The sequence below is a fragment of the Gasterosteus aculeatus genome, chromosome 5 (genome assembly GCF_964276395.1).
Source record: "Gasterosteus aculeatus chromosome 5, fGasAcu3.hap1.1, whole genome shotgun sequence".
Classification (NCBI taxonomy): domain Eukaryota; kingdom Metazoa; phylum Chordata; class Actinopteri; order Perciformes; family Gasterosteidae; genus Gasterosteus; species Gasterosteus aculeatus.
Window position 1 is genome coordinate 3,713,233 of NC_135692.1, and position 19,062 is coordinate 3,732,294.

Sequence of the window (19,062 nt, forward strand, 5' to 3'; positions counted from 1 at the left end):
ATATTGATTGCAGTAAACCTGTTGGATCTAAGACAATATGCTGTAAAACATTATGACATTTAATTTGTCTGTTTATCTTTTCTTTCATCGTGTTTTCTATTTGAGCATATTTCTCAATCATGGAAGATGATATGTATAGTCAACAAGATCAGGGTCACCAGATGCAAATACCACTGCAAAGTAAAATAAGCAATATAACAAACAAAATACCAAGGACAACCTGGAGAGGACAAGGCAGTTGACAAAGGAGAACCTGGAAGAAAACCGGCAGAAGACCAAGGATAACTTAGATGAGACCAGACAGAAGACCAGGGATAACTTAAATAAGACCAGACAGAAGACCAGGGATAACTTAGATAAGACCAGACAGAAGACCAATGATAACTTAAATAAGACCAGACAGAAGACCAGGGATAACTTAGATAAGACCAGACAGAAGACCAAGGATAACTTAGATGAGACCAGACAGAAGACCAGGGATAACTTAGATAAGACCAGACAGAAGACCAATGATAACTTAAATAAGACCAGACAGAAGACCAGGGATAACTTAGATGAGACCAGACAGAAGACCAGGGATAACTTAGATAAGACCAGACAGAAGACCAATGATAACTTAAATAAGACCAGACAGAAGACCAGGGATAACTTAGATAAGACCAGACAGAAGACCAAGGATAACTTAGATGAGACCAGACAGAAGACCAGGGATAACTTAGATAAGACCAGACAGAAGACCAATGATAACTTAAATAAGACCAGACAGAAGACCAGGGATAACTTAGATGAGACCAGACAGAAGACCAGGGATAACTTAGATAAGACCAGACAGAAGACCAATGATAACTTAAATAAGACCAGACAGAAGACCAGGGATAACTTAGATAAGACCAGACAGAAGACCAATGATAACTTAAATAAGACCAGACAGAAGACCAGGGATAACTTAAATAAGACCGCAGGCAGTAGATGCAGGCATGTGTCAACTGAAGAAGTCCTTCACGCAAGATGTCATGATCATATGGTTAGAAGTAACCCAAAGTCAAAAGAAGATCTGTTTACATTTGTAAACCTGAAAAGAATTACCAATAATAGTAATAACACAAAGCAAATAAGAGTATGCCACTCCTAACGCTTCTCATTCAACCTGTTGCCTCCTTTCCGTCTGACTCATCATCCCACAGGTGGGGCTGAAGTTAACATGACTGTGACCGGAAATTTAGGATTTCTAAACATTAACACTGTCATTATAATAATAATTTGCGAAAACACCAACATATTCTCTTCGAAATATGTTATGTACATTACAAACAAGTTACGCAATAACAAATATGCACATTAGGCAACGGTGTAAAAACTGATTGTAACATTGTACTTTAACAATAACTTTATTTTGAAATTTGAAATCGGAAGTGGTCTTTCGATTTCTGTTGTTGACTTGATGCTGGTCAACAACAACAGCTGCTTTGCCAGAATCTAAACGTTGGATGGCGATGTGACGTGTACGTCAACCACCCGTGTGAGGTCTGAAACTTGTTGGAGTGTGTCCGCTGCTCGTCCATGGTGCGGGTCTGAACAGGTGAGTTCGGACGTTACTTACGTTAACTATTAATTTACTCGTGGCGCTTGAAAGTGAAGCTTTGCGCGAGCGCTGCGGCGTAACGTCACTTCATCGATGAACTTTCCCCACTGCGCTAACTTGAAGACTAGCTTACCATGGCTAACTAGTAACGCTGTCTTGTTCACCAAACAAACGTGACGTAAATTCAACACCTTCCCACACAGCATCTAACTGTCCGCAGTTAAACATCTGTTTAGCCAAAGTCGGAGGTCGCCATTTGCAGGTTTGCTGTGTATAATGGTCGCCAACGAGCCGACCTCAATGTACGGTACTGTTAGCAAGCTAAGCTATCTCTTAAACTTTTTGAGAGCGAGCTTTCCTCCTACGGACCAATGCGTCCTTTCCTCTTGTGGATCATATCATAATTTACACAGAGGACTGTGTAATGAAGGCGTTCCGTTGAGATTTGAATTGTGACAGTTGCCGACACGTGAGGCGCAGCGCGCGGACGCCCGCACAGAAGCTCCGCGCTGTCCGTGTCAAAGCGTCGACAGTGGAGATGTCAACCGGGGAGGGGCCACATTACTGCGGTCAACTCGGCAGACACGTATTTCCGTGGTCAACTCGGCAGGCACTTGAATTGGAGTGCACTTATATGCTGACATTTACGGTATTCAACAAGTAACCGGATTAAAAGCTATTTAATCAGATTCTGGACAATGACTGAAGTATGTGTGTTCAGGACCATTCTGACTACTTTTACTGTACATAATTCTCCTATATTTCAAAATTCAAAAGGACCATTTCTCAATATTTTAACTGCAATAAAAATGATTTTCTCAATAATTCCAGTCAAAGACTGACATACATGTGTTAAATGTGTCAAGGACCTCTCTGACTACTATTGTACGAAAAATGAATTCTTTTTACTGTCGAGATTTAGAGAATTATCCAAAGTAGAAGTCCCATATTTGTAGGTTCAAGAAGACAATTTCGCTTTAACTGCAATTTCCAAATAGTTCTAGACAAAGACCAATGCATATGTGTTAAGGACCTTCTTGACTACTAGGATGCTGAGATTTCTCGAAAATAGCACCCCCATAAGTATATGTTCAAAAACATAATTTCTCAATATTTTAACTGTATTAAAAATACTTTCCCCAATAATTCCAGACAAAGGCGTGCATTTGCGTACAAGACTTTCATGACTACACATTTACAGACGTATATTTTAATATACTAATTCTCGAAAGTAAAGGTCTAACATTTGTAAATTAAAAAAGTAAACCAGGCCATCTTTGATCTTAAAATAAAAGAGCCTTTAGTGTGTTCTTTGACATGCTTAACAATCTTGGAAATCCATTCACAGACCGAGCAAACAACATTGGATAGAGTGACTTCTACAGTGCCTCACCCTAGATACACTTACATATATAGCTAAAGGGAAATGTATACATCTTTGCAAAGATTTGGAGCTCATTTATGAAGTTCCTGAACAGAGAAGTCTTTGTTGCAACCATGTAGCCTATACCGTTTAGAGTGCATTCTAGGGTATAATAAGTATCTGTGACTGCACACATCAGCATATTTTTTTTGAATGTCTGCTGAGAAACAGTCAGTAACGCCAAACCAAAAATCATGCCACTGATATTTATACCTGCTCATATGTACTTTCAGATGTGCCTTGTTTTTGATTTGTTTTGTTTCCTTGTTTGTGTATTTAGGAGAAAACAAGAAAAATATTCGTCAAAAGGATTAGGGTTAGAGAAAGCAAGATAGAATTCTAAGGTGAAGCCGTCAAGCCATGGAGATTTATTGAACTTGAGTTGATAATTGGTTGACAAAAGTATTTTTGTACATTCTCAAATGATTTTGATTTGGTGAGCTATCCAAAGAAATTGTTCGCAGCTACCTCACAATACAGGGTATTGAGGGAATCACTACTTCGTGGTCATCCTCCTTTTTACTCTTTCATACGATCCCTGCCCTCTTCCCTTGCCCTTTCTCCTGGCAACTGCCCCGCTCAGGAGCACCATGGCAATGTGGATCCAGGCCCAGCAGCTGCAGGGTGAGGCATTGCACCAGATGCAGGCTCTGTACGGCCAGCACTTCCCCATTGAGGTGCGCCACTACCTGGCCCAGTGGATTGAATGCCAGCTCTGGTAAAGACTTTGATCTGTAGATTTTGTCATATACGTACAATGTATATCAAAATATAACACAGGGTTTTATAATCGTACCAGAATGTTTACCTGATTTTAACAACGATTGTTATTGGTAATTTCTCTTTGCATTTTGGAAAATGTTTTATTTTAAATGTAATATAGCACTTAAATGCGCAATTGGGTTCAGTTATTGTATAAAAAGTAAGCATGACAAATATTGATTGATTTTCTAAAAAGATAACTATGTACTGTTTATTTTAAGTTGACTCAGATTTTTTTTTTTAGATAAGGATTAAGTTGCTCCCGTAATGAAAACATAATTCTTATTATGAAATATTTGATTACTAAAAGGATCACTAGCTGCAGCTTTAATTTCAATGCAGTCGAAGTTTCATGACACAGTGCACTGACAACAAAGAATGCGCACATAATTTAGGTATCCTAGCAAACCCATGTTGGTATTTAGAGCCCTGACAGGCATGTATTGACTAATGAACAAAAGAGAAAGAAACTAGCCAAACTAGCCCTCAACAGCTTAATGAAGCAACACTTAGCTCTAAGTATATTGGTGAAAATTGAAAGCTGTGATCTTACAGGGATTCGGTGGAGTTGGACAACCCGGCAGAGGAAGCCAAAGCCAAGCGTCTGCTGGAAAACCTGGTAGGCGAGCTGCAGAAGAAAGCCCAGCTCCAGGGAGGAGAGGATGGCTTCCTGCTCAAGATCAAGCTGGGTCACTATGCCAACCAGATAAAGGTACCGGCCAGCTACTCCTAAAATGAGGGAGAACAAGTCTGAAACAAAGCGATTGAAACTTTTGGCCTACTGAAGGTAGTTAGTATAATGGTATACCTCTTTGCCCAGGGACGTTTAGCTGTCATAAAGTCAGTACATAATGGCAGGTACTGGTAACTTGGAACATTTCACCGAAATATTATGAATAACTTTAACCCTCAGTTATATAATTTCTTCAGACCAGCTGTCACTTGCAGCCTACCCCTTTCAATGCACCGGGCCGCTATCAAGGTATTTATTTTCCTGTAATAGTCTATAATAATAATAATAATAATAATAATAATCCAAATCCTTTTTAAATGTAGTTTGTAATCACAAACTAGCAAGAGTAGATTTGATTTTTTTTTTTTTTTTTTTGAACCAACCTAAAAAGACAGCTCAGTGTCACCAACTTCATTCTAAGTAGCTAACAGTTCCAACTCCAATGGCCACTACATCTACCAAGAGTGTTGCTAACGCAGTAACACTGACAGTCTGTTCTGTCTGACCTGCCTCCAAATCCACTGCCCACAAATGACCATAACAAACGTAAACAACAAATGTGCCTGCGAGCACTCACAGCTGTCATGATTGGATGGACTTTTTACAGTCCCAGCTACAGGTGGAGTTTTTATTTCATTGATTGCTGTCAATGTTTTTCAAGAAAATGATCAAGCTTCCCTTTCAGTCTAATCCTTCTATTGAATATTGTTATTTCTGTGCCGGCCCATGATTTACGGTTTTGGAATCTCTGCTTCAGGTTATATATGCGCACTAAAGAAGTTTATTTTCACATTGTTGCTTAAAAGAGCCACAAGGAGCTCTCGCTGTGACATTGGACAAAATGTTGGTATGGTAAAACTCAATCGTATTAATCCTTGATGTGTGTGGTATATCTGCAGAGCACTTACGACCGCTGTCCTTTGGAGCTGGTGCGCTGCATTAAACACATCCTCCACTCAGAGCAACGGCTGGTTCAAGAAGCCACCGATGTAAGTGTTAAAGGGTCTGTTGACGTGTAGTCATCTGCAGGAATCCTGTGACCGTGCACAACATTCTCCACGGTGTGGCTGGGTGGAGACGCCTGTAAGAGGATGGAGATATGCTGCTGGGCATTATTATTGTTGGTTTAAGTTTTTGAAATGCTCTGTGTTCAGGCCAGCTGTGGGAGTGGGGTGCAGGCTATGGACAGCCTGTCGCAGCGCCACCAGCAGATAAACCAGTCCTTTGAAGAGCTCCGCCTGGCCACACAGGAGACGGAGAATGAACTGAGAAAGCTGCAGCACAGCCAGGAGTACTTCATCATCCAGTACCAGGAGAACCTGCGCATCCAGGGTGAGGATGAGACTCACACACACACACGGTACTAAAGGTACACCTGTAATCTTAAAGGGACAATGTGTCCGTTTTGAATGCACCTAGAGGTTTGAGGCCGATCAGAACCAGCTCAGCCAGTCTACCTACAGGGAGGGAGAGGTATCTTTTAGTAGGAGCTACTCCTATCGACACTCAATTCTTCTTTGTGACTAAGTTGGGGTTTAATAAAAGATGTATAGATGTAAGATTTAAAGAACACAAACTCAGAACAGAATTAGTTATTTAGAATGATTTAGTCTCCATATAGAATGATTGATGTATTTGAACCAGATGTAAAATGTCCATACAATGAATAACATTTTTGAATTGTTGTTTATAAAGGGTGAAAAATATCCTTCTGTCCTCTCAGAAGATCAATCATACAGTCCTTGTGTAAACATGTTTAAAAATGCATCCCTACCTTCAGATGACTTTAAAGGCCAAACGGCAGAGTCCGTGTTGGGTCACTCTATCCTGGGCTGCTGTTGCAATATGGTGAACTACGTGGAGAAAAAAATCCTGTAGAAGTAAACCGTTTTTTCTAGGCACACATCCCTATTCTTCATTTGTGGTGATTAGTCACTTTTATAAGAAAAAGGTTATGGAAAAGTAAAAATGTCCCCTTAAAATCAAAGAAAGAAAGCCAACCTAAGATGTGACTTTAGTAATGTATCTCGCAGTTTAAACCTCCGCAGTTTGAGTCTCTTTCTAGTCATCAACCCGCAGCCAGAAGTGAACAGTGTCTTTATTTTTGGTGGTAGTGGGTGTTAGTAATGTGGTGCCTGTCTCCTGCTTCCTGCTCTGTTAGCCCAGCTGAGCAGCCTGTCGTCGCTGCCTCAAGCTGAGCGCACCCAGCGGGAGACCACCCTACAGAGTAAGAGGACCACGGTGGATGCCTGGCTCACCAGAGAGGCCAGCACATTACAGAAATACAGGCTTGTATGAAGAGACGCACACGCACACACACACACACAGCCATAACACAATCTGGAAAGGAATCTACAAGGCTCCTGTCAATAAAAAATTGAAAAAAATTATCCGAATGTTAACATTTGGAAAAATATATATATTTATTGTACACTTTATCGGGGGGTGTCCCCTATTATAATGATAGGGGAAACACTAACTGACAGATATTGAATCCCTAATAGGGTTTGCTTCTCTGTTTCTCAAAGTCCTTCCTGAAGTTTTGAAAAATGCCTCGAACCCTTGCCGTCAGTGTCCTTTTTCTTTCACTTTGTCCTTTTTGGCTCTTGGCGCCGTAAGATCATGAGAGAAACATCTTTGACGAATGCGAGCTTGCACAGTGATGCACAATTCACAGTGTTCTGGGCGGATGCAATCCTTTCTTTGTGAGTTTGCTCCAGCATGCCACAAAAGCATTAGTTGCCTAGCATGTGGATGGTGGTTTGCAGGACCTGTCAGAACAACACCAGAAGACCCTGTCCCTGCTGAGGAAACAGCAGACTCTGATCCTGGAGGAGGAGCTCATCCAGTGGAAGAGGAGGCAGCAACTGGCTGGCAACGGGGGTCCTCATGAAGGGGGACTGGATGTCTTGCAGTCCTGGTATGTACTGGCCTGTCCCAATCATAGCAGAGAGCTTTACCTCCCTCTTTTTCTTTTTTTTTTACATAAACTATGTCTATAAAAAGCATGAACCTAAAAACCCTCACACAAAGAAACCCAGCCTCTTTTTTTTTTTTTTTTCCTCTTCCCTTTTGCTTCTACACTGCCGGTGCATCCTCTGTCCACCAGGTGTGAGAAGCTAGCTGACCTAATCTGGCAGAACCGGCAGCAAATTCGACGCTGTGAGCATCTCACCAAGCAGCTTCCTCTGCCAGGCCCCATGGAGGAGCTGCTGAGCAAACTCAATGCCGACATCACCGACATCATCTCTGCCCTAGTTACTAGGTGAGCACTAGAAGTCGTCTTCTCAGTGTAGTCTGGAGGTAGTGGACAGTCCCTGTGGACAGTCATGGTTCTAAAAAACATTACATTGCACAATTACTGAATATTTTATTTGTTTCCCTTCTTGTTCCCCTTCTGTCCCGGGCTTGCCCAAACATCACTTTCTGTTTTAAAGTAGCAATTCCTTAACTCAAAAAATGAACTTAATACCTTTTCACATTTTTGCAAAAATATTGGAAGTGAACTTCCGTGGTGTTATACTACATCACAACCTTAAGTGTTCCATTCAGCTGGCAGCTTAGTTCTTGTGCAATGCCGTTTTTTTGCCCCTAGCTACTTGCCATCTGCATGCCCTTGTCTCTGTTCACCAGAGGTGTAGCTTAGTCACTATAGTGTTACTGTTGTTCTACTGGAAAGTTTTTGCAATGCTGTAAACTGACCAATTGTTGACCCTCATATTAAAGGGATCAACTGCAGATTGTTTCCTGCCCATTGCGCAGTAAAGCAGTTTTATTATTTTTGAGGTCAGTTTCTGGTTTGTATGTGCTTTGTGGACTTGGAGATGGCTTCTTCTTGCTATCATGTGTACATATCTTTGTATTCACGCAAGTATAGAGAGTATCGTGTGTGTGTGTGTTCTTCTTCTGCTCATGGAAATAATCTGTAGACCAACCCATTGTGTCATCCCCCTTCTCTCCAGTACCTTTATCATTGAAAAGCAGCCGCCCCAGGTCTTGAAGACCCAGACCAAGTTTGCAGCCACGGTGCGCCTCCTGGTGGGCGGGAAGCTTAACGTCCACATGAATCCCCCTCAGGTCAAGGCTGTCATTGTTAGCGAGCAGCAGGCCAAAGCTCTGCTGAAGAATGAGAGCACACACAGGTGATGAATATGAATGCACTGGTAAAACGTATTATTGGCTCTGAACTGATAAAAGGCTTGGATAATGGTTGACTTAAAACGGGTAGTTTTGGTAGGTATGAAAAGACAATTCATTAATTGATTATTCAGCAGTTACCAAACAAAAAGAAACAGTTCTATGATTGGTTGTGTTGTGACATCAACAGTTATGTGTCTTGTTGAAGATGTTTCCAGGTATGTCAACAAGAATGTGTCTAACTTCTTCCTATTCCTTGGTAGTGAAAGTAGTGGAGAAATCCTGAACAACAACTGTGTAATGGAGTATCAGCAGGCAACTGGCACCCTCAGTGCACACTTCAGAAGCATGGTAAGCTCTACTGGTTAAGTGTAAGTTACACATTGCTGGTGATTTGTTGAAAAAACATCTACCATCTACCAACACACCACATTCTATTCTCAAATTCTCCACACTTTCATTGAATATCTATCAGTGACTATCATGTAAACTTGTGAAGCCAGTGAAGTTCATAAGTCTGCAGCTGTGTGGTTGGAATCTGGAGGAGGCACTAAAAAAAGTTACTTAAAAGTTAAGTGCATTTATGCAGGAATTAATGTATGCAGATTGTCAAGAAGTACTTACTCTTAACATGTTAGAAATAATAGAGTAAAATATAAAAGAGAATGAAAGATGGAGATGGTGTTTTTGTAGTTCTGTAGCCAGCTATATCTTATTCCTCTGAGCTAGTCAAACATGTCAATTTGAGCCTGATGCCCAGCTACTCTCCAGGGGTCACATACATACAGTTGCTGTGTTGATTGTAATAAAGATGTCTAATCTCCTCATGTCTTCATGCAGTCATTAAAGCGGATCAAGCGGTCAGACCGGCGAGGTGCTGAGTCTGTGACGGAGGAGAAGTTCACCGTTCTGTTCGAATCCCAATTCAGCGTCGGGGGCAACGAGCTAGTCTTCCATGTCAAAGTAATCACAGAGGACTTTGGGCCTTTCTGGGTATCTTGCTCGGTTATTGATTGGTCAGCTGGGCTCCTTGGCCATTGTCTACTGACTTAATCAACACCGCGTCGTTTAATTAAATGTCTATGAAATGTTGCCTTGGAAGAATATTATTAACTCTGTCACCCTCCCTGGTCTGTAACCTGCAGACCTTATCGCTGCCCGTGGTAGTGATCGTCCACGGCAGTCAGGACAACAACGCCACAGCCACTGTCCTGTGGGACAACGCCTTTGCTGAGCTGGTGAGTTGGCTACTGATGGAGGGTCGGTTTCCTTCGATGACCTTTTGATACTTCAGCATGTCACATCATGTCATCATCTTGAAAATGTGGTTTTGAAGGTTTTGAAATGCCAACAATTACAGTTAGACTTTGTTCCCCTTTACTGTATCCTGAACATATTTGGTTACGCTCACAACCAAATACTGACTTCTTCAGTTCAAATCATTTGGAGTTGTGTACACAGTCCAAATACTTGGTCCTGACGTATATGGTGAGAGACGCCTGGAAAAAAGGAAATTAGGATCTGAACTGCTTTTTTCTCTTCGTTGTGGCCCAGTGTTACAGCCAAGTAACGAAGTACAAATACTTTACTTTTTACTGTACTTAAGTATAAATTTTGGGTATCTATACTTTACTGGAGTCTTTCTTTTTCACGTGACTTTTTACTTCTACTCCTTACATTTTCCCCGGAAATATCTGTACTTCCACTCCTTATATTTTAAAAACAGTCTCGTTACTTCCGGCTTGTTGTAATTCAAAAACACAAAGACAAAAAAAAAAAACATCTAGATAAATGGCGCTATCCGGACAGTGAATGTGATTGTGGTTGGATGAGAAGTATAAACATTTAGCATCCAGACACCCGATTGGTTTTCTCCGCGATGCGCCGGCAGATCGGAGCGACACCGGGTGGGAAAAGTGGTCGGTGGAAAGTTGGTATTTAGCGACATGGACCCTCCTCCTTTTCCTCATGCAGATTCTATATAACATTAAATGAGTATCTTCATGATCATGGGTTTGTACTAAATGTTTTATTGAGAGTCTGGCACAACACAGCGACTTGCAAGTAGTGCAGCGTATTAAATAAAGTGATGTGTGTCTGAATGCGGCTTTGGAAATGAACACAAAGGGATTCTGTATTTGCTCATGAAGCCTGAAAATACTGGTTATTTGGCCAATGTTTTGATAACCGACCGCTGCCAGTTCAGTGTTTCCCATCATTATAAACAGGGGTGCGCCCACCGCCCCCCATGGCGTAGTAAACCTGGGGGAGACACTGCAGTCTACCCAATCAATGCGAACAAAAAGACATTTTTGTTCACAACACCAGGTCAGGGGACGGACGTGTGTGTCCGTCCTCTGACTCGTGTCACTGGAAAATGGGTTGTGGTTTTATCGGTTTATGTCAGATACATTTGTTGTGTTGGTGTTGTGTCTCTGAATGTTGCCATGTTTCCATCATCCCAACGGCAGGTCACGTGATCTGCAGGCACCTTCTGATCACATTGTAACGGACTGACGTGTTGTGTGAGCGAGGTTACACATTAAGAGTTTGTCCTTAATGGAATTTCTTACACTACTTTTACTTTTATACTTTAAGTAGTTTTGAAACCAGTACTTTTATACTTTTACTTAAGTAAAAAGCTTGAGTTGGTACTTCAACTTCTATGGGAGTCTTTGTAAACCCTAGTATCTGTACTTCTACTTGAGTAATGAATGTGAATGCTTTTGACACCTCTGGTTACAGCGGGGTCGTCCTTCAATCAGAGGATTGGCAACACATATACCAAATTTCTTTGTCAGGCTGAGCTGCCTGTGTATGAATTGGGTATGAATGATTATGCAGTGTAAATGCTCTTTGAGACTGGTATAGAGAAATACAAATACAGTCCACTTAACATTTACCATTTACCATCCTCAGGGCAGAGTGCCATTTATTGTGCCAGACAAGGTGCTGTGGCCCCAGCTGTGTGACACCCTTGATACGAAGTACAAGGCAGAGATGCACAGTGGGCGTGGCCTGTCGGAGGACAACATGGTCTTCCTGGCACAAAAAGCTTTCACTAACAGCAGCAACAACCCTGAGGACTCCCGAAACATGACCATATCCTGGGCCCAGTTCAACCGGGTGAGGCCAGCTCCTTTCCACAGCTCAACAACTGCATGTATAATTATGACACATATGCACCGAGGAAACTGCCGTGCATTCACTGCAGTTCCGGTCCTTCGCTGTACATTCAAAATGCTGGAACACATGTGCTAGGGGCTGGAACTTTGACCTAATACCAATATCGCTGTAGGACTTTGTTTTTTGTGATGATACTAAGGTACTGTATTCCAACATATAAGGGACACTACAATCAAAACATGATTATACCATTTTTTTAAACTTATTTTGCAATGTCTAGCTTATGTGCTTATCTTTAAAAATATATCACTATTATGTTTGTCATACCTTTTTTACCACAGCCAAACTGGGATTTACATTAAAATTAAGAGGGGAAGGCCTCGGAACTAGTACTGTAGCTCATGGTTTTTGGGGTGACTGTGGCTTAGTGGAGAGCAGGGTCATCCTTCAATTAGAGGCTTGACGGCTCAATTCCCATTTCCGCCGATCCATGTCTGTGTGTCGTTGTCCGAGACACTTAACTCCGGATGGCTCAAGTGGGCCTTGCCTGCTGATAAGTTATCTGTCATTAATGTATCAATGTGTGGGACTGTGTGAATGATGAAATGTTGTGTCAAAACTATTGGAGTCGTCGAAAGACTAGAAAAGTGCTTTATGTTGAGAGTTGCGGACAGGCTACGCATACGCAGGAGCCGCAGCAGTACATGCACACGCACACAGAGCGATCAAAAGCAACCAGTGACCTTCCTGCTTGTATGCATGTAAAAATACTGAATTGAACATGTTTGATTTTCATAGGAGAGCTTACCTGGACGAAACTTTACCTTCTGGCAGTGGTTTGATGGAGTTGTGGAGCTCATGAAGAAACATCTGAAACCTCACTGGAATGATGGGTATGGAATTTATCTGCCTCTTTTAGCACTGTTGACATCTAAGTTTAAGAGAGGGGGCGCCAGGGTTGGTTAAACTCCAGGAGAAGGGAGAGGAGGCTTCTCCAGAATAACAGAGTAGCTTAAGGCAGCCTGTGAATCGGGAATCAGTCCTCTCCTAGTGTTCATGGTTCAACACCTTTTAACATCACCAGGAGCTCAAGTCCTCTACACCAAGTGAGAAGTTCATCCGTTGCTGCTTTTATATTTTCTCAATCACCTTCACTGTCAAAAGCTGGAGGCTACCTCAGCTACCATAACCCCTGGCAGTTGCAGATGTCCTACGCTTTGGGTGCCAAATGTTGCCTCTGACCTCAAGCAGCGATAAGGAGCTACTCTTTTCTTAAAGCTTCTTTATTTAATATATATATTTTGTCTATTTTAAAGAATGGCTTCCAAGCTCAAAAACCTGACTGTGTTTCCAGAGCCATCCTGGGCTTTGTTAATAAGCAGCAAGCACAGGACATGCTGCTGTCCAAACCCAACGGCACCTTCCTGCTGAGATTCAGCGACTCTGAGATTGGAGGCATCACCATCGCCTGGGTAGCTGAGAACCCCAACAAACCAGGTACCAAAGTGCTGTCTGTGCAGTTATTCATACTTGCATGACGAAGGCTGTGTATGTTAATCTGTACAACAGTGTCATGTTAACCGTTTGTCTGTGGCTAGGTGAAAGGCTGGTCTGGAACCTGTTGCCTTATACAACTAAGGACTTCTCTATTCGATCGTTGGCTGACCGCATCAGTGACCTGAACCACCTACTGTTTCTCTACCCGGACCGGCCCAAAGACGAAGTCTTCGCCAAGTACTACACCCCCCCGCTTTGTAAGTGTCAGCAACACAGATCCCGGTTCCTTGTCCCATCAAACATCATTGCTCTGAGCCAAATGCATATGCAAAAGATAACTATTTATTTAATTTTTTACATTAATGAATGCAAAATGGATCATGTAGACCTCCGCTGTGAGAAGTCGAGCGCACCATTAACTTATTTTCATTTTAACTGGTGTTTTGCAGGCTTATAGAAACCTATAAACATACATGAGTGAGCTCAGCATATGGATGCACAGTACAATTTATCTAAGTTGTATTTGAAGCCAGTGTGTCTCTCTTGCAGCAAAAGCAGTGGACGGATATGTAAAACCGCAGATCAAACAAGTTGTGCCAGAGTAAGTGTTTTTTTTCCCCTCTTTTCAAATGACTCAAACATACTGAACAAGTTCCTAAAGTTTAATATGGAATTGACTCCCCAAAGACAATGCAGCGGCAATGAGGGCAGCGCATTTAGGAAGTAGTCGGGTCCCCTCCCCCCTTTCACGTTATGTCCTGTTGCAAGCTTTATGCTCAAGTAGTTTTTACCTCCGCTATTGGCAATGTTTGCATTGCTGATGATTTTTTTTGTGTAATGTTATTACTGTAAGTGGCGAGGCTTGTGCATATTTGAATTGCTGTAATAACATGTGGCACATGTCTCTGGTAGATTCACCACCCCAAACCCTGAACCCAGTGGAGGAGCTCCTACCTTCATGGACCAAACGGCTTCTCCCTCTGTGAGCCTCCCCAACAACTTTGGTGTCTTCCCTTCTATGTAAGCAATCTCTTTTACATCCAGTACTCACTGTGAGGCGCTGGAAACGCTATACTGAAAAGGATCCGTTTAATTCACTGAGAATACTTTATATATATATATATATATATATATATATGATATCAAGAGTCTCCATGTGAGAAAAAAAGTGCTCGAAATAATTATGTTGGTTGGTTGGTAATGCTGGATGGTTAAATGGTCTGTCTGTTAAAAAGTTCAACCCATTATTTGAGCAGTTTAAATAGTATGACTAACGTTGGTTTAATGCAGAGGGTTCTGGTTTTTAAATGATTTGTGTTATTTTGAGTGTACTCTGACAGACCGCTGCATGTAGATGATAGTAGTGAAGTAGGTTATAGAACGTAAACAAATAAAATATGCATGTTCCCTACGAACCTCCTTCATAAAAGTGTGGCCCCTGTCTCTGCTGTTGTCCTGTCAGGAGTGACACTATTTTGGACCCAGATGGAGATTTTGACCTGGATGACACGATGGACGTGGCTCGCCATGTGGAGGAGCTTCTCCGCAGGCCGATGGCGAACCAGTGGAGCAGTCAGCAGTCCTGAAAGTGCCCAACACCTTCAGGTCCCCTTATACAACTTACCTAACAGACACCCACCAACTGAAATGCTGAAAAATGTAATGGAAATTATTAGTATTTTATTCCCAACACAAATGTAAGTAACTAAGTAAGACTATGTAACTTTTTTTTAGCTTCTGTCACCACACGTGGTATTTAAAGGAAGTTGTACTTGCTTTCATTTCCAAGGATTCTCCAGTTGCCTTAGAACATCCTTGTTAGGTGAGCTGAGAAACCTCAGGAAGCGACAAACATGTGGTACATTGGTGCTCTTGCTCTGTCATTAGCTTAGCTGTGGCTTTAACCTTCATACCAGAATAAAAACCAAGCTGCTGTGTCCTATGGAGGCTTAACTCAAACCGGCCAAAATGTAACTTTTGCTAATGGTAATCAGGTAATTGGTGCAACCAGTATCTCCCACGATTCCCCATTAAGGACAACACAATGCACAAATGTGTCAATGTGGTATTACTTCTGTGCTGATCACAGAAACGTACTGATGCTCTGGCAAAGGAAGGAAAGAAGATAATTGCGGTCATGGCCAGCTAGTAAACAAACATGTGAACTATGCAGGTCTACAAGAAATCTGCAGATGTTTTATGAGGAAATGCTCAGGAAACCTTAGTTAGGTCTAAAGTATGCATGCACTGTTTTGATGAGTAACACTGACTGTAGAGAGGAACTTTGTTTACATGTATATTAAAAATACACTGATACATTTTGTGACTATGGAAAACCACTAGATGTTGTTTCAGTGGTACGAGAGAAATCAACTGGGCTGAACCGTAAATTCACTAAAACCAATTTCATCACCTACCCTTTTCTGAGATTAAAGAGTGTCCAGCAGATTTATGCTGAGTTCTCCATAATTATGGTTATATTGACACAGCAGTCGGGATTAGCTGAGCAGACTCAGCAGATTCTGTTAGATGAACCCTTTTCAAAAGCGCAGCTAAGCTAGTCGGATGCGAGGTGACACAGCAGCAGCTTTAAGTAGGAGCCCCAGCATGTTTTCTGTAACGTGCTCATGCACAGCGTGGCGGGGAGTCATCCCTCAGCCAGCTGAGTTGGTAGTCTGAGGTCCCCTCGACCAAGCCAAGAGGACGAATCCATCATGTGAACTCAATGACTCGTAAGAGAATGATTTGTTTGATGCTTTCAAAGGTTAAATAGTCTGGTTTTCAAGATCTAAAAATGTAATTCTAAATTTGTTACTGCTATTGGTTCTTTTTGTATATTTTATAGTATTTTATATTACAGCCATTCTTCTGTTTTGGTACTACAGTGCCTAAAAGCATCATGTTTGATTGGTCGCAGACATAGATATGGTTCTAGATACCATAAATGTGTCTCATGAAGTCAATAAGTGCTTATTGATTTCCACTTTCCCAAGTCTGATTTTGTTTTGTTTTTATCCTTGTAAGTTGAATTTTGAATACAAATGTTGGTTTATAATGATCATTTTAACGGATATTCTGTCATTCTTTTTTACATATCCTAATATGCATAAGAAGATGAAATGTGTCTTTGGGGTTTACAAGCCATTTCAAGTAGGGCTTCGGTTTGCTAGGCATGAAATATTGTTGCATAAAATCTGGGACAAACCAGCAAGTATATGCTGAAATGCAAACTGAGAAGCCAAGTCCAGTATCTCCTTCTCCTCCAATGGAACCCGCTCAGGCTGCCAGTCACTAAATCTCTGGAGTCAGCTGTCTCTTCAGGCCTCCCCAAAGCCATTTCCCCAAAAGCATCATTATGAACGTTAACAGAAACTTTATGAATCTACTACGCTTCTATCAGGATGAGTTATTTACCTCAAGTGAGTGTAGTTCCCCTTTTTTAAAGTGCCATTTAGAGCCATGTTTTTACATGCGAGTCAACTCTGAATCCATTTCAACAACATGCACATGTTTGTCACCCACTGGGCCTGGATTAAAGTATTCAGTATAATATAATCAGTCTGAGTGATGCATTCTAGAGACTCTGAGGTGTGATATTGTTTTGTGGCGGTCGGACTGTGACTGTTGTATTGAATGTCTTCAATTTAATGTGAGGAACTTTTAACTGGTTCTGTAATGGTCTAAATGTAGCACTGAAATCAGTAGTGATGCCTCTAAATTACCTCAATAGGTGAACTAGACCATCAGAGAAGATTAACTATACAGGTATAGTTTGAAGATCTGGAGCAAGGAGGAGAGCTCAGCTCCCAGCGGCAACATCTCCTCCTCCTGGAGCAGAGTCTCTCCTCGCTCCTCCTCCATTCCCCACTGGGAGCCAACAGCGACACCACGCTGCTGGAGCCCCACGCATTATTGAAGGGCCCGCTGTAACAAAAGGGATGCTAGGGAGGGCTGAACCAGGACTGATTGTGGCAAACTGTCATTTCAATAAATTTTATTTTGTATAGCCCAAAATCAGAAATTTGCCTCACAGGGCTTTACAGTCGTACACATGTGACATCCTCTGTCCTGAAACCCTCTCATCACTAAGGAAAAACGCCCCCAAAGAACCCTGCTCAGTCAAATGAGAGGTTTTCTGAAGGGATGCTGGCACTGAAGCACTACCACTTTAGTCCACAAGGAGCACCAGAATCAACGCAAAATAAAAGTTCCTTGTAGTAGTAAAGTCAGTAGATTCCTTTTGGGAGAATGTTCAAACCTCATAGTTTGTCGTACTACTCGGTGAGAAGCATTGATCATGTATTCGTCTCTGGTGATAATCATTGAGTCAGATCTTGATTAACTTCACGACGTTGCTGAATCCTATGCCTTTTTTATATCACTTTTTCTCCATGCTTGGTGATGATTTTCAGTAATTGTTTTGTGCCTGTCACTCCTTACTTTGGCGATAGAGGTTTCACACATCAGTCTGTGAATGTGGGCTGTTAAAGGACATTCTAAAGCCCTCGCCATTCCCGCTGCACCACTACTGCACCAGCCTCAACCTATGAACGTTTTATTCCTTTTAGAAAACAAGACTCGCCCCAAAGGAAAGAAGACCGTAAACCTCAAGAAAACTCACTGTGATATAAATGGTCAAAATCAACCAAATACCTGATAACATGGGAGACCTTTCCAGCTCCTTGTGCCTCTAATGCCTTTTGTTATGTATTGTCAAATGGAAGCTGAAACATAAACTTGGTCAGCGAAAGCGAAAAAGAACTTTGACCTGCAGTAAACTAATGTTTATGGTGTTTGTCTTCAGCGTAACACTCTCCTCTAGCTCCCTGCAGCCTTTGACCTGTATGCGAGCTTTGTATTTACTTCCACATGTGCAACATTTGCTGGAAGTTTGATCTTTGGATATTGGACTTGAAATAAACTTTTTTTTTTTATTACTTTTATCCCACCGCGGTTTATTTGATATTGTTCTGTATTATTTCCCTGTTCCCAGCAGTGTACTGTGGTGTGTTGCTACAGAGTCTTGGGTGGCCATCACTTTGCATGCAGGTTTTGTACCTGTTGAGATGAAGTAATCTGCTGGATGGCTCTATTAAATTGTCATTGAATTAAAACATTTCATGGTAATTCTACCGTAAAATAATGTATTCTTTTATACCATTCCAGATTTTTTAAAGCTGCGTTCACCTGGTTTACTTGAAACGATGCGTTGAATGGGCACACAGCTGATGGTTCACTACACTCCGGAATCAGGAAACATTTATTGCCAGAATATGTCATACATACAAGGAATTTGACTTGGCGGTTGGTGCGTGACAGTAGACAGTGTAACAATAGACAAGACAGAGGTGCGTAATAGAGGAAGTAAAAAAATAAAATGAAATGTTAATGCTATGGGTTAGTAGAATAAGGCTATGGGTTAGTATAAAATAAGAGAAAAAAGCTAAAGTAAAAAATTAGTATTTAAAAAGTGCATTAAAGTAAATGACAATTAAACATGATGGGCATTTTCAAATTACATTTAATTCATTGAGCCTATTTTATTAAAAGAAAACACACATTTCAACTTTTTAAGAACATGCTAAGCTATGGCATGGTAATGAGCACTGAACCATAATGATGGTCCGTATTGATCAATGTTTATGACTGGTGTCAGTATTAAAGTCCCTCACTTAACTAAATTAGAATTAACAGTTTAAAGACATTCCATGGTGTGTAGAAGTCCTGCATTTATATATTAATATGAAAGTGCTCAAGTGTTAACACGATGTATACAGCACCCTCAGAACTCTGTAATGATTT

The 19,062-nt window shown here is 41.4% G+C and overlaps 1 protein-coding gene across 3 annotated transcripts; it reads left to right on the forward strand.

The window, feature by feature from the left end:
• The first annotated feature begins 1,402 nt into the window (after positions 1 to 1,402).
• On the forward strand, positions 1,403 to 18,197 carry LOC120819248 (signal transducer and activator of transcription 5B). 3 transcript variants are annotated; one of them, XM_078103270.1, is made up of 20 exons: positions 1,433 to 1,579; positions 3,589 to 3,723; positions 4,323 to 4,479; positions 4,698 to 4,749; positions 5,400 to 5,489; positions 5,655 to 5,832; positions 6,662 to 6,792; positions 7,269 to 7,420; positions 7,610 to 7,765; positions 8,463 to 8,642; positions 8,901 to 8,988; positions 9,478 to 9,600; positions 9,783 to 9,875; positions 11,557 to 11,763; positions 12,562 to 12,656; positions 13,118 to 13,260; positions 13,362 to 13,517; positions 13,810 to 13,861; positions 14,173 to 14,280; positions 14,723 to 18,197. In XM_078103270.1, the coding sequence occupies exons 4-20, from the start codon at positions 4,729 to 4,731 to the stop codon at positions 14,844 to 14,846; spliced, it is 2,097 nt and encodes a 698-aa protein (XP_077959396.1). In that variant the 5' UTR covers positions 1,433 to 1,579; positions 3,589 to 3,723; positions 4,323 to 4,479; positions 4,698 to 4,728; the 3' UTR covers positions 14,847 to 18,197. The 3 variants fall into 3 exon arrangements, with proteins under 3 accessions (XP_040032400.1, XP_077959396.1, XP_040032401.1); XM_040176466.2 differs by lacking the exon at positions 4,698 to 4,749 and having other exon boundaries at positions 1,403 to 1,579; XM_040176467.2 differs by lacking the exon at positions 4,698 to 4,749 and having other exon boundaries at positions 3,592 to 3,723.
• Positions 18,198 to 19,062: the final 865 nt, after the last annotated feature.

Coding starts and splice junctions, on each gene's coding strand:
- LOC120819248 (XM_040176466.2), top strand. CDS start 3,596: ATGGCAATGTGGATCCAGGCCCAGCAGCTGCAGGGTGAGGCATTGCAC. Junction 5,490..5,654: donor TGGTTCAAGAAGCCACCGAT/GTAAGTGTTAAA, acceptor CTCTGTGTTCAG/GCCAGCTGTGGGAGTGGGGT. Junction 7,766..8,462: donor ATCTCTGCCCTAGTTACTAG/GTGAGCACTAGA, acceptor CCTTCTCTCCAG/TACCTTTATCATTGAAAAGC.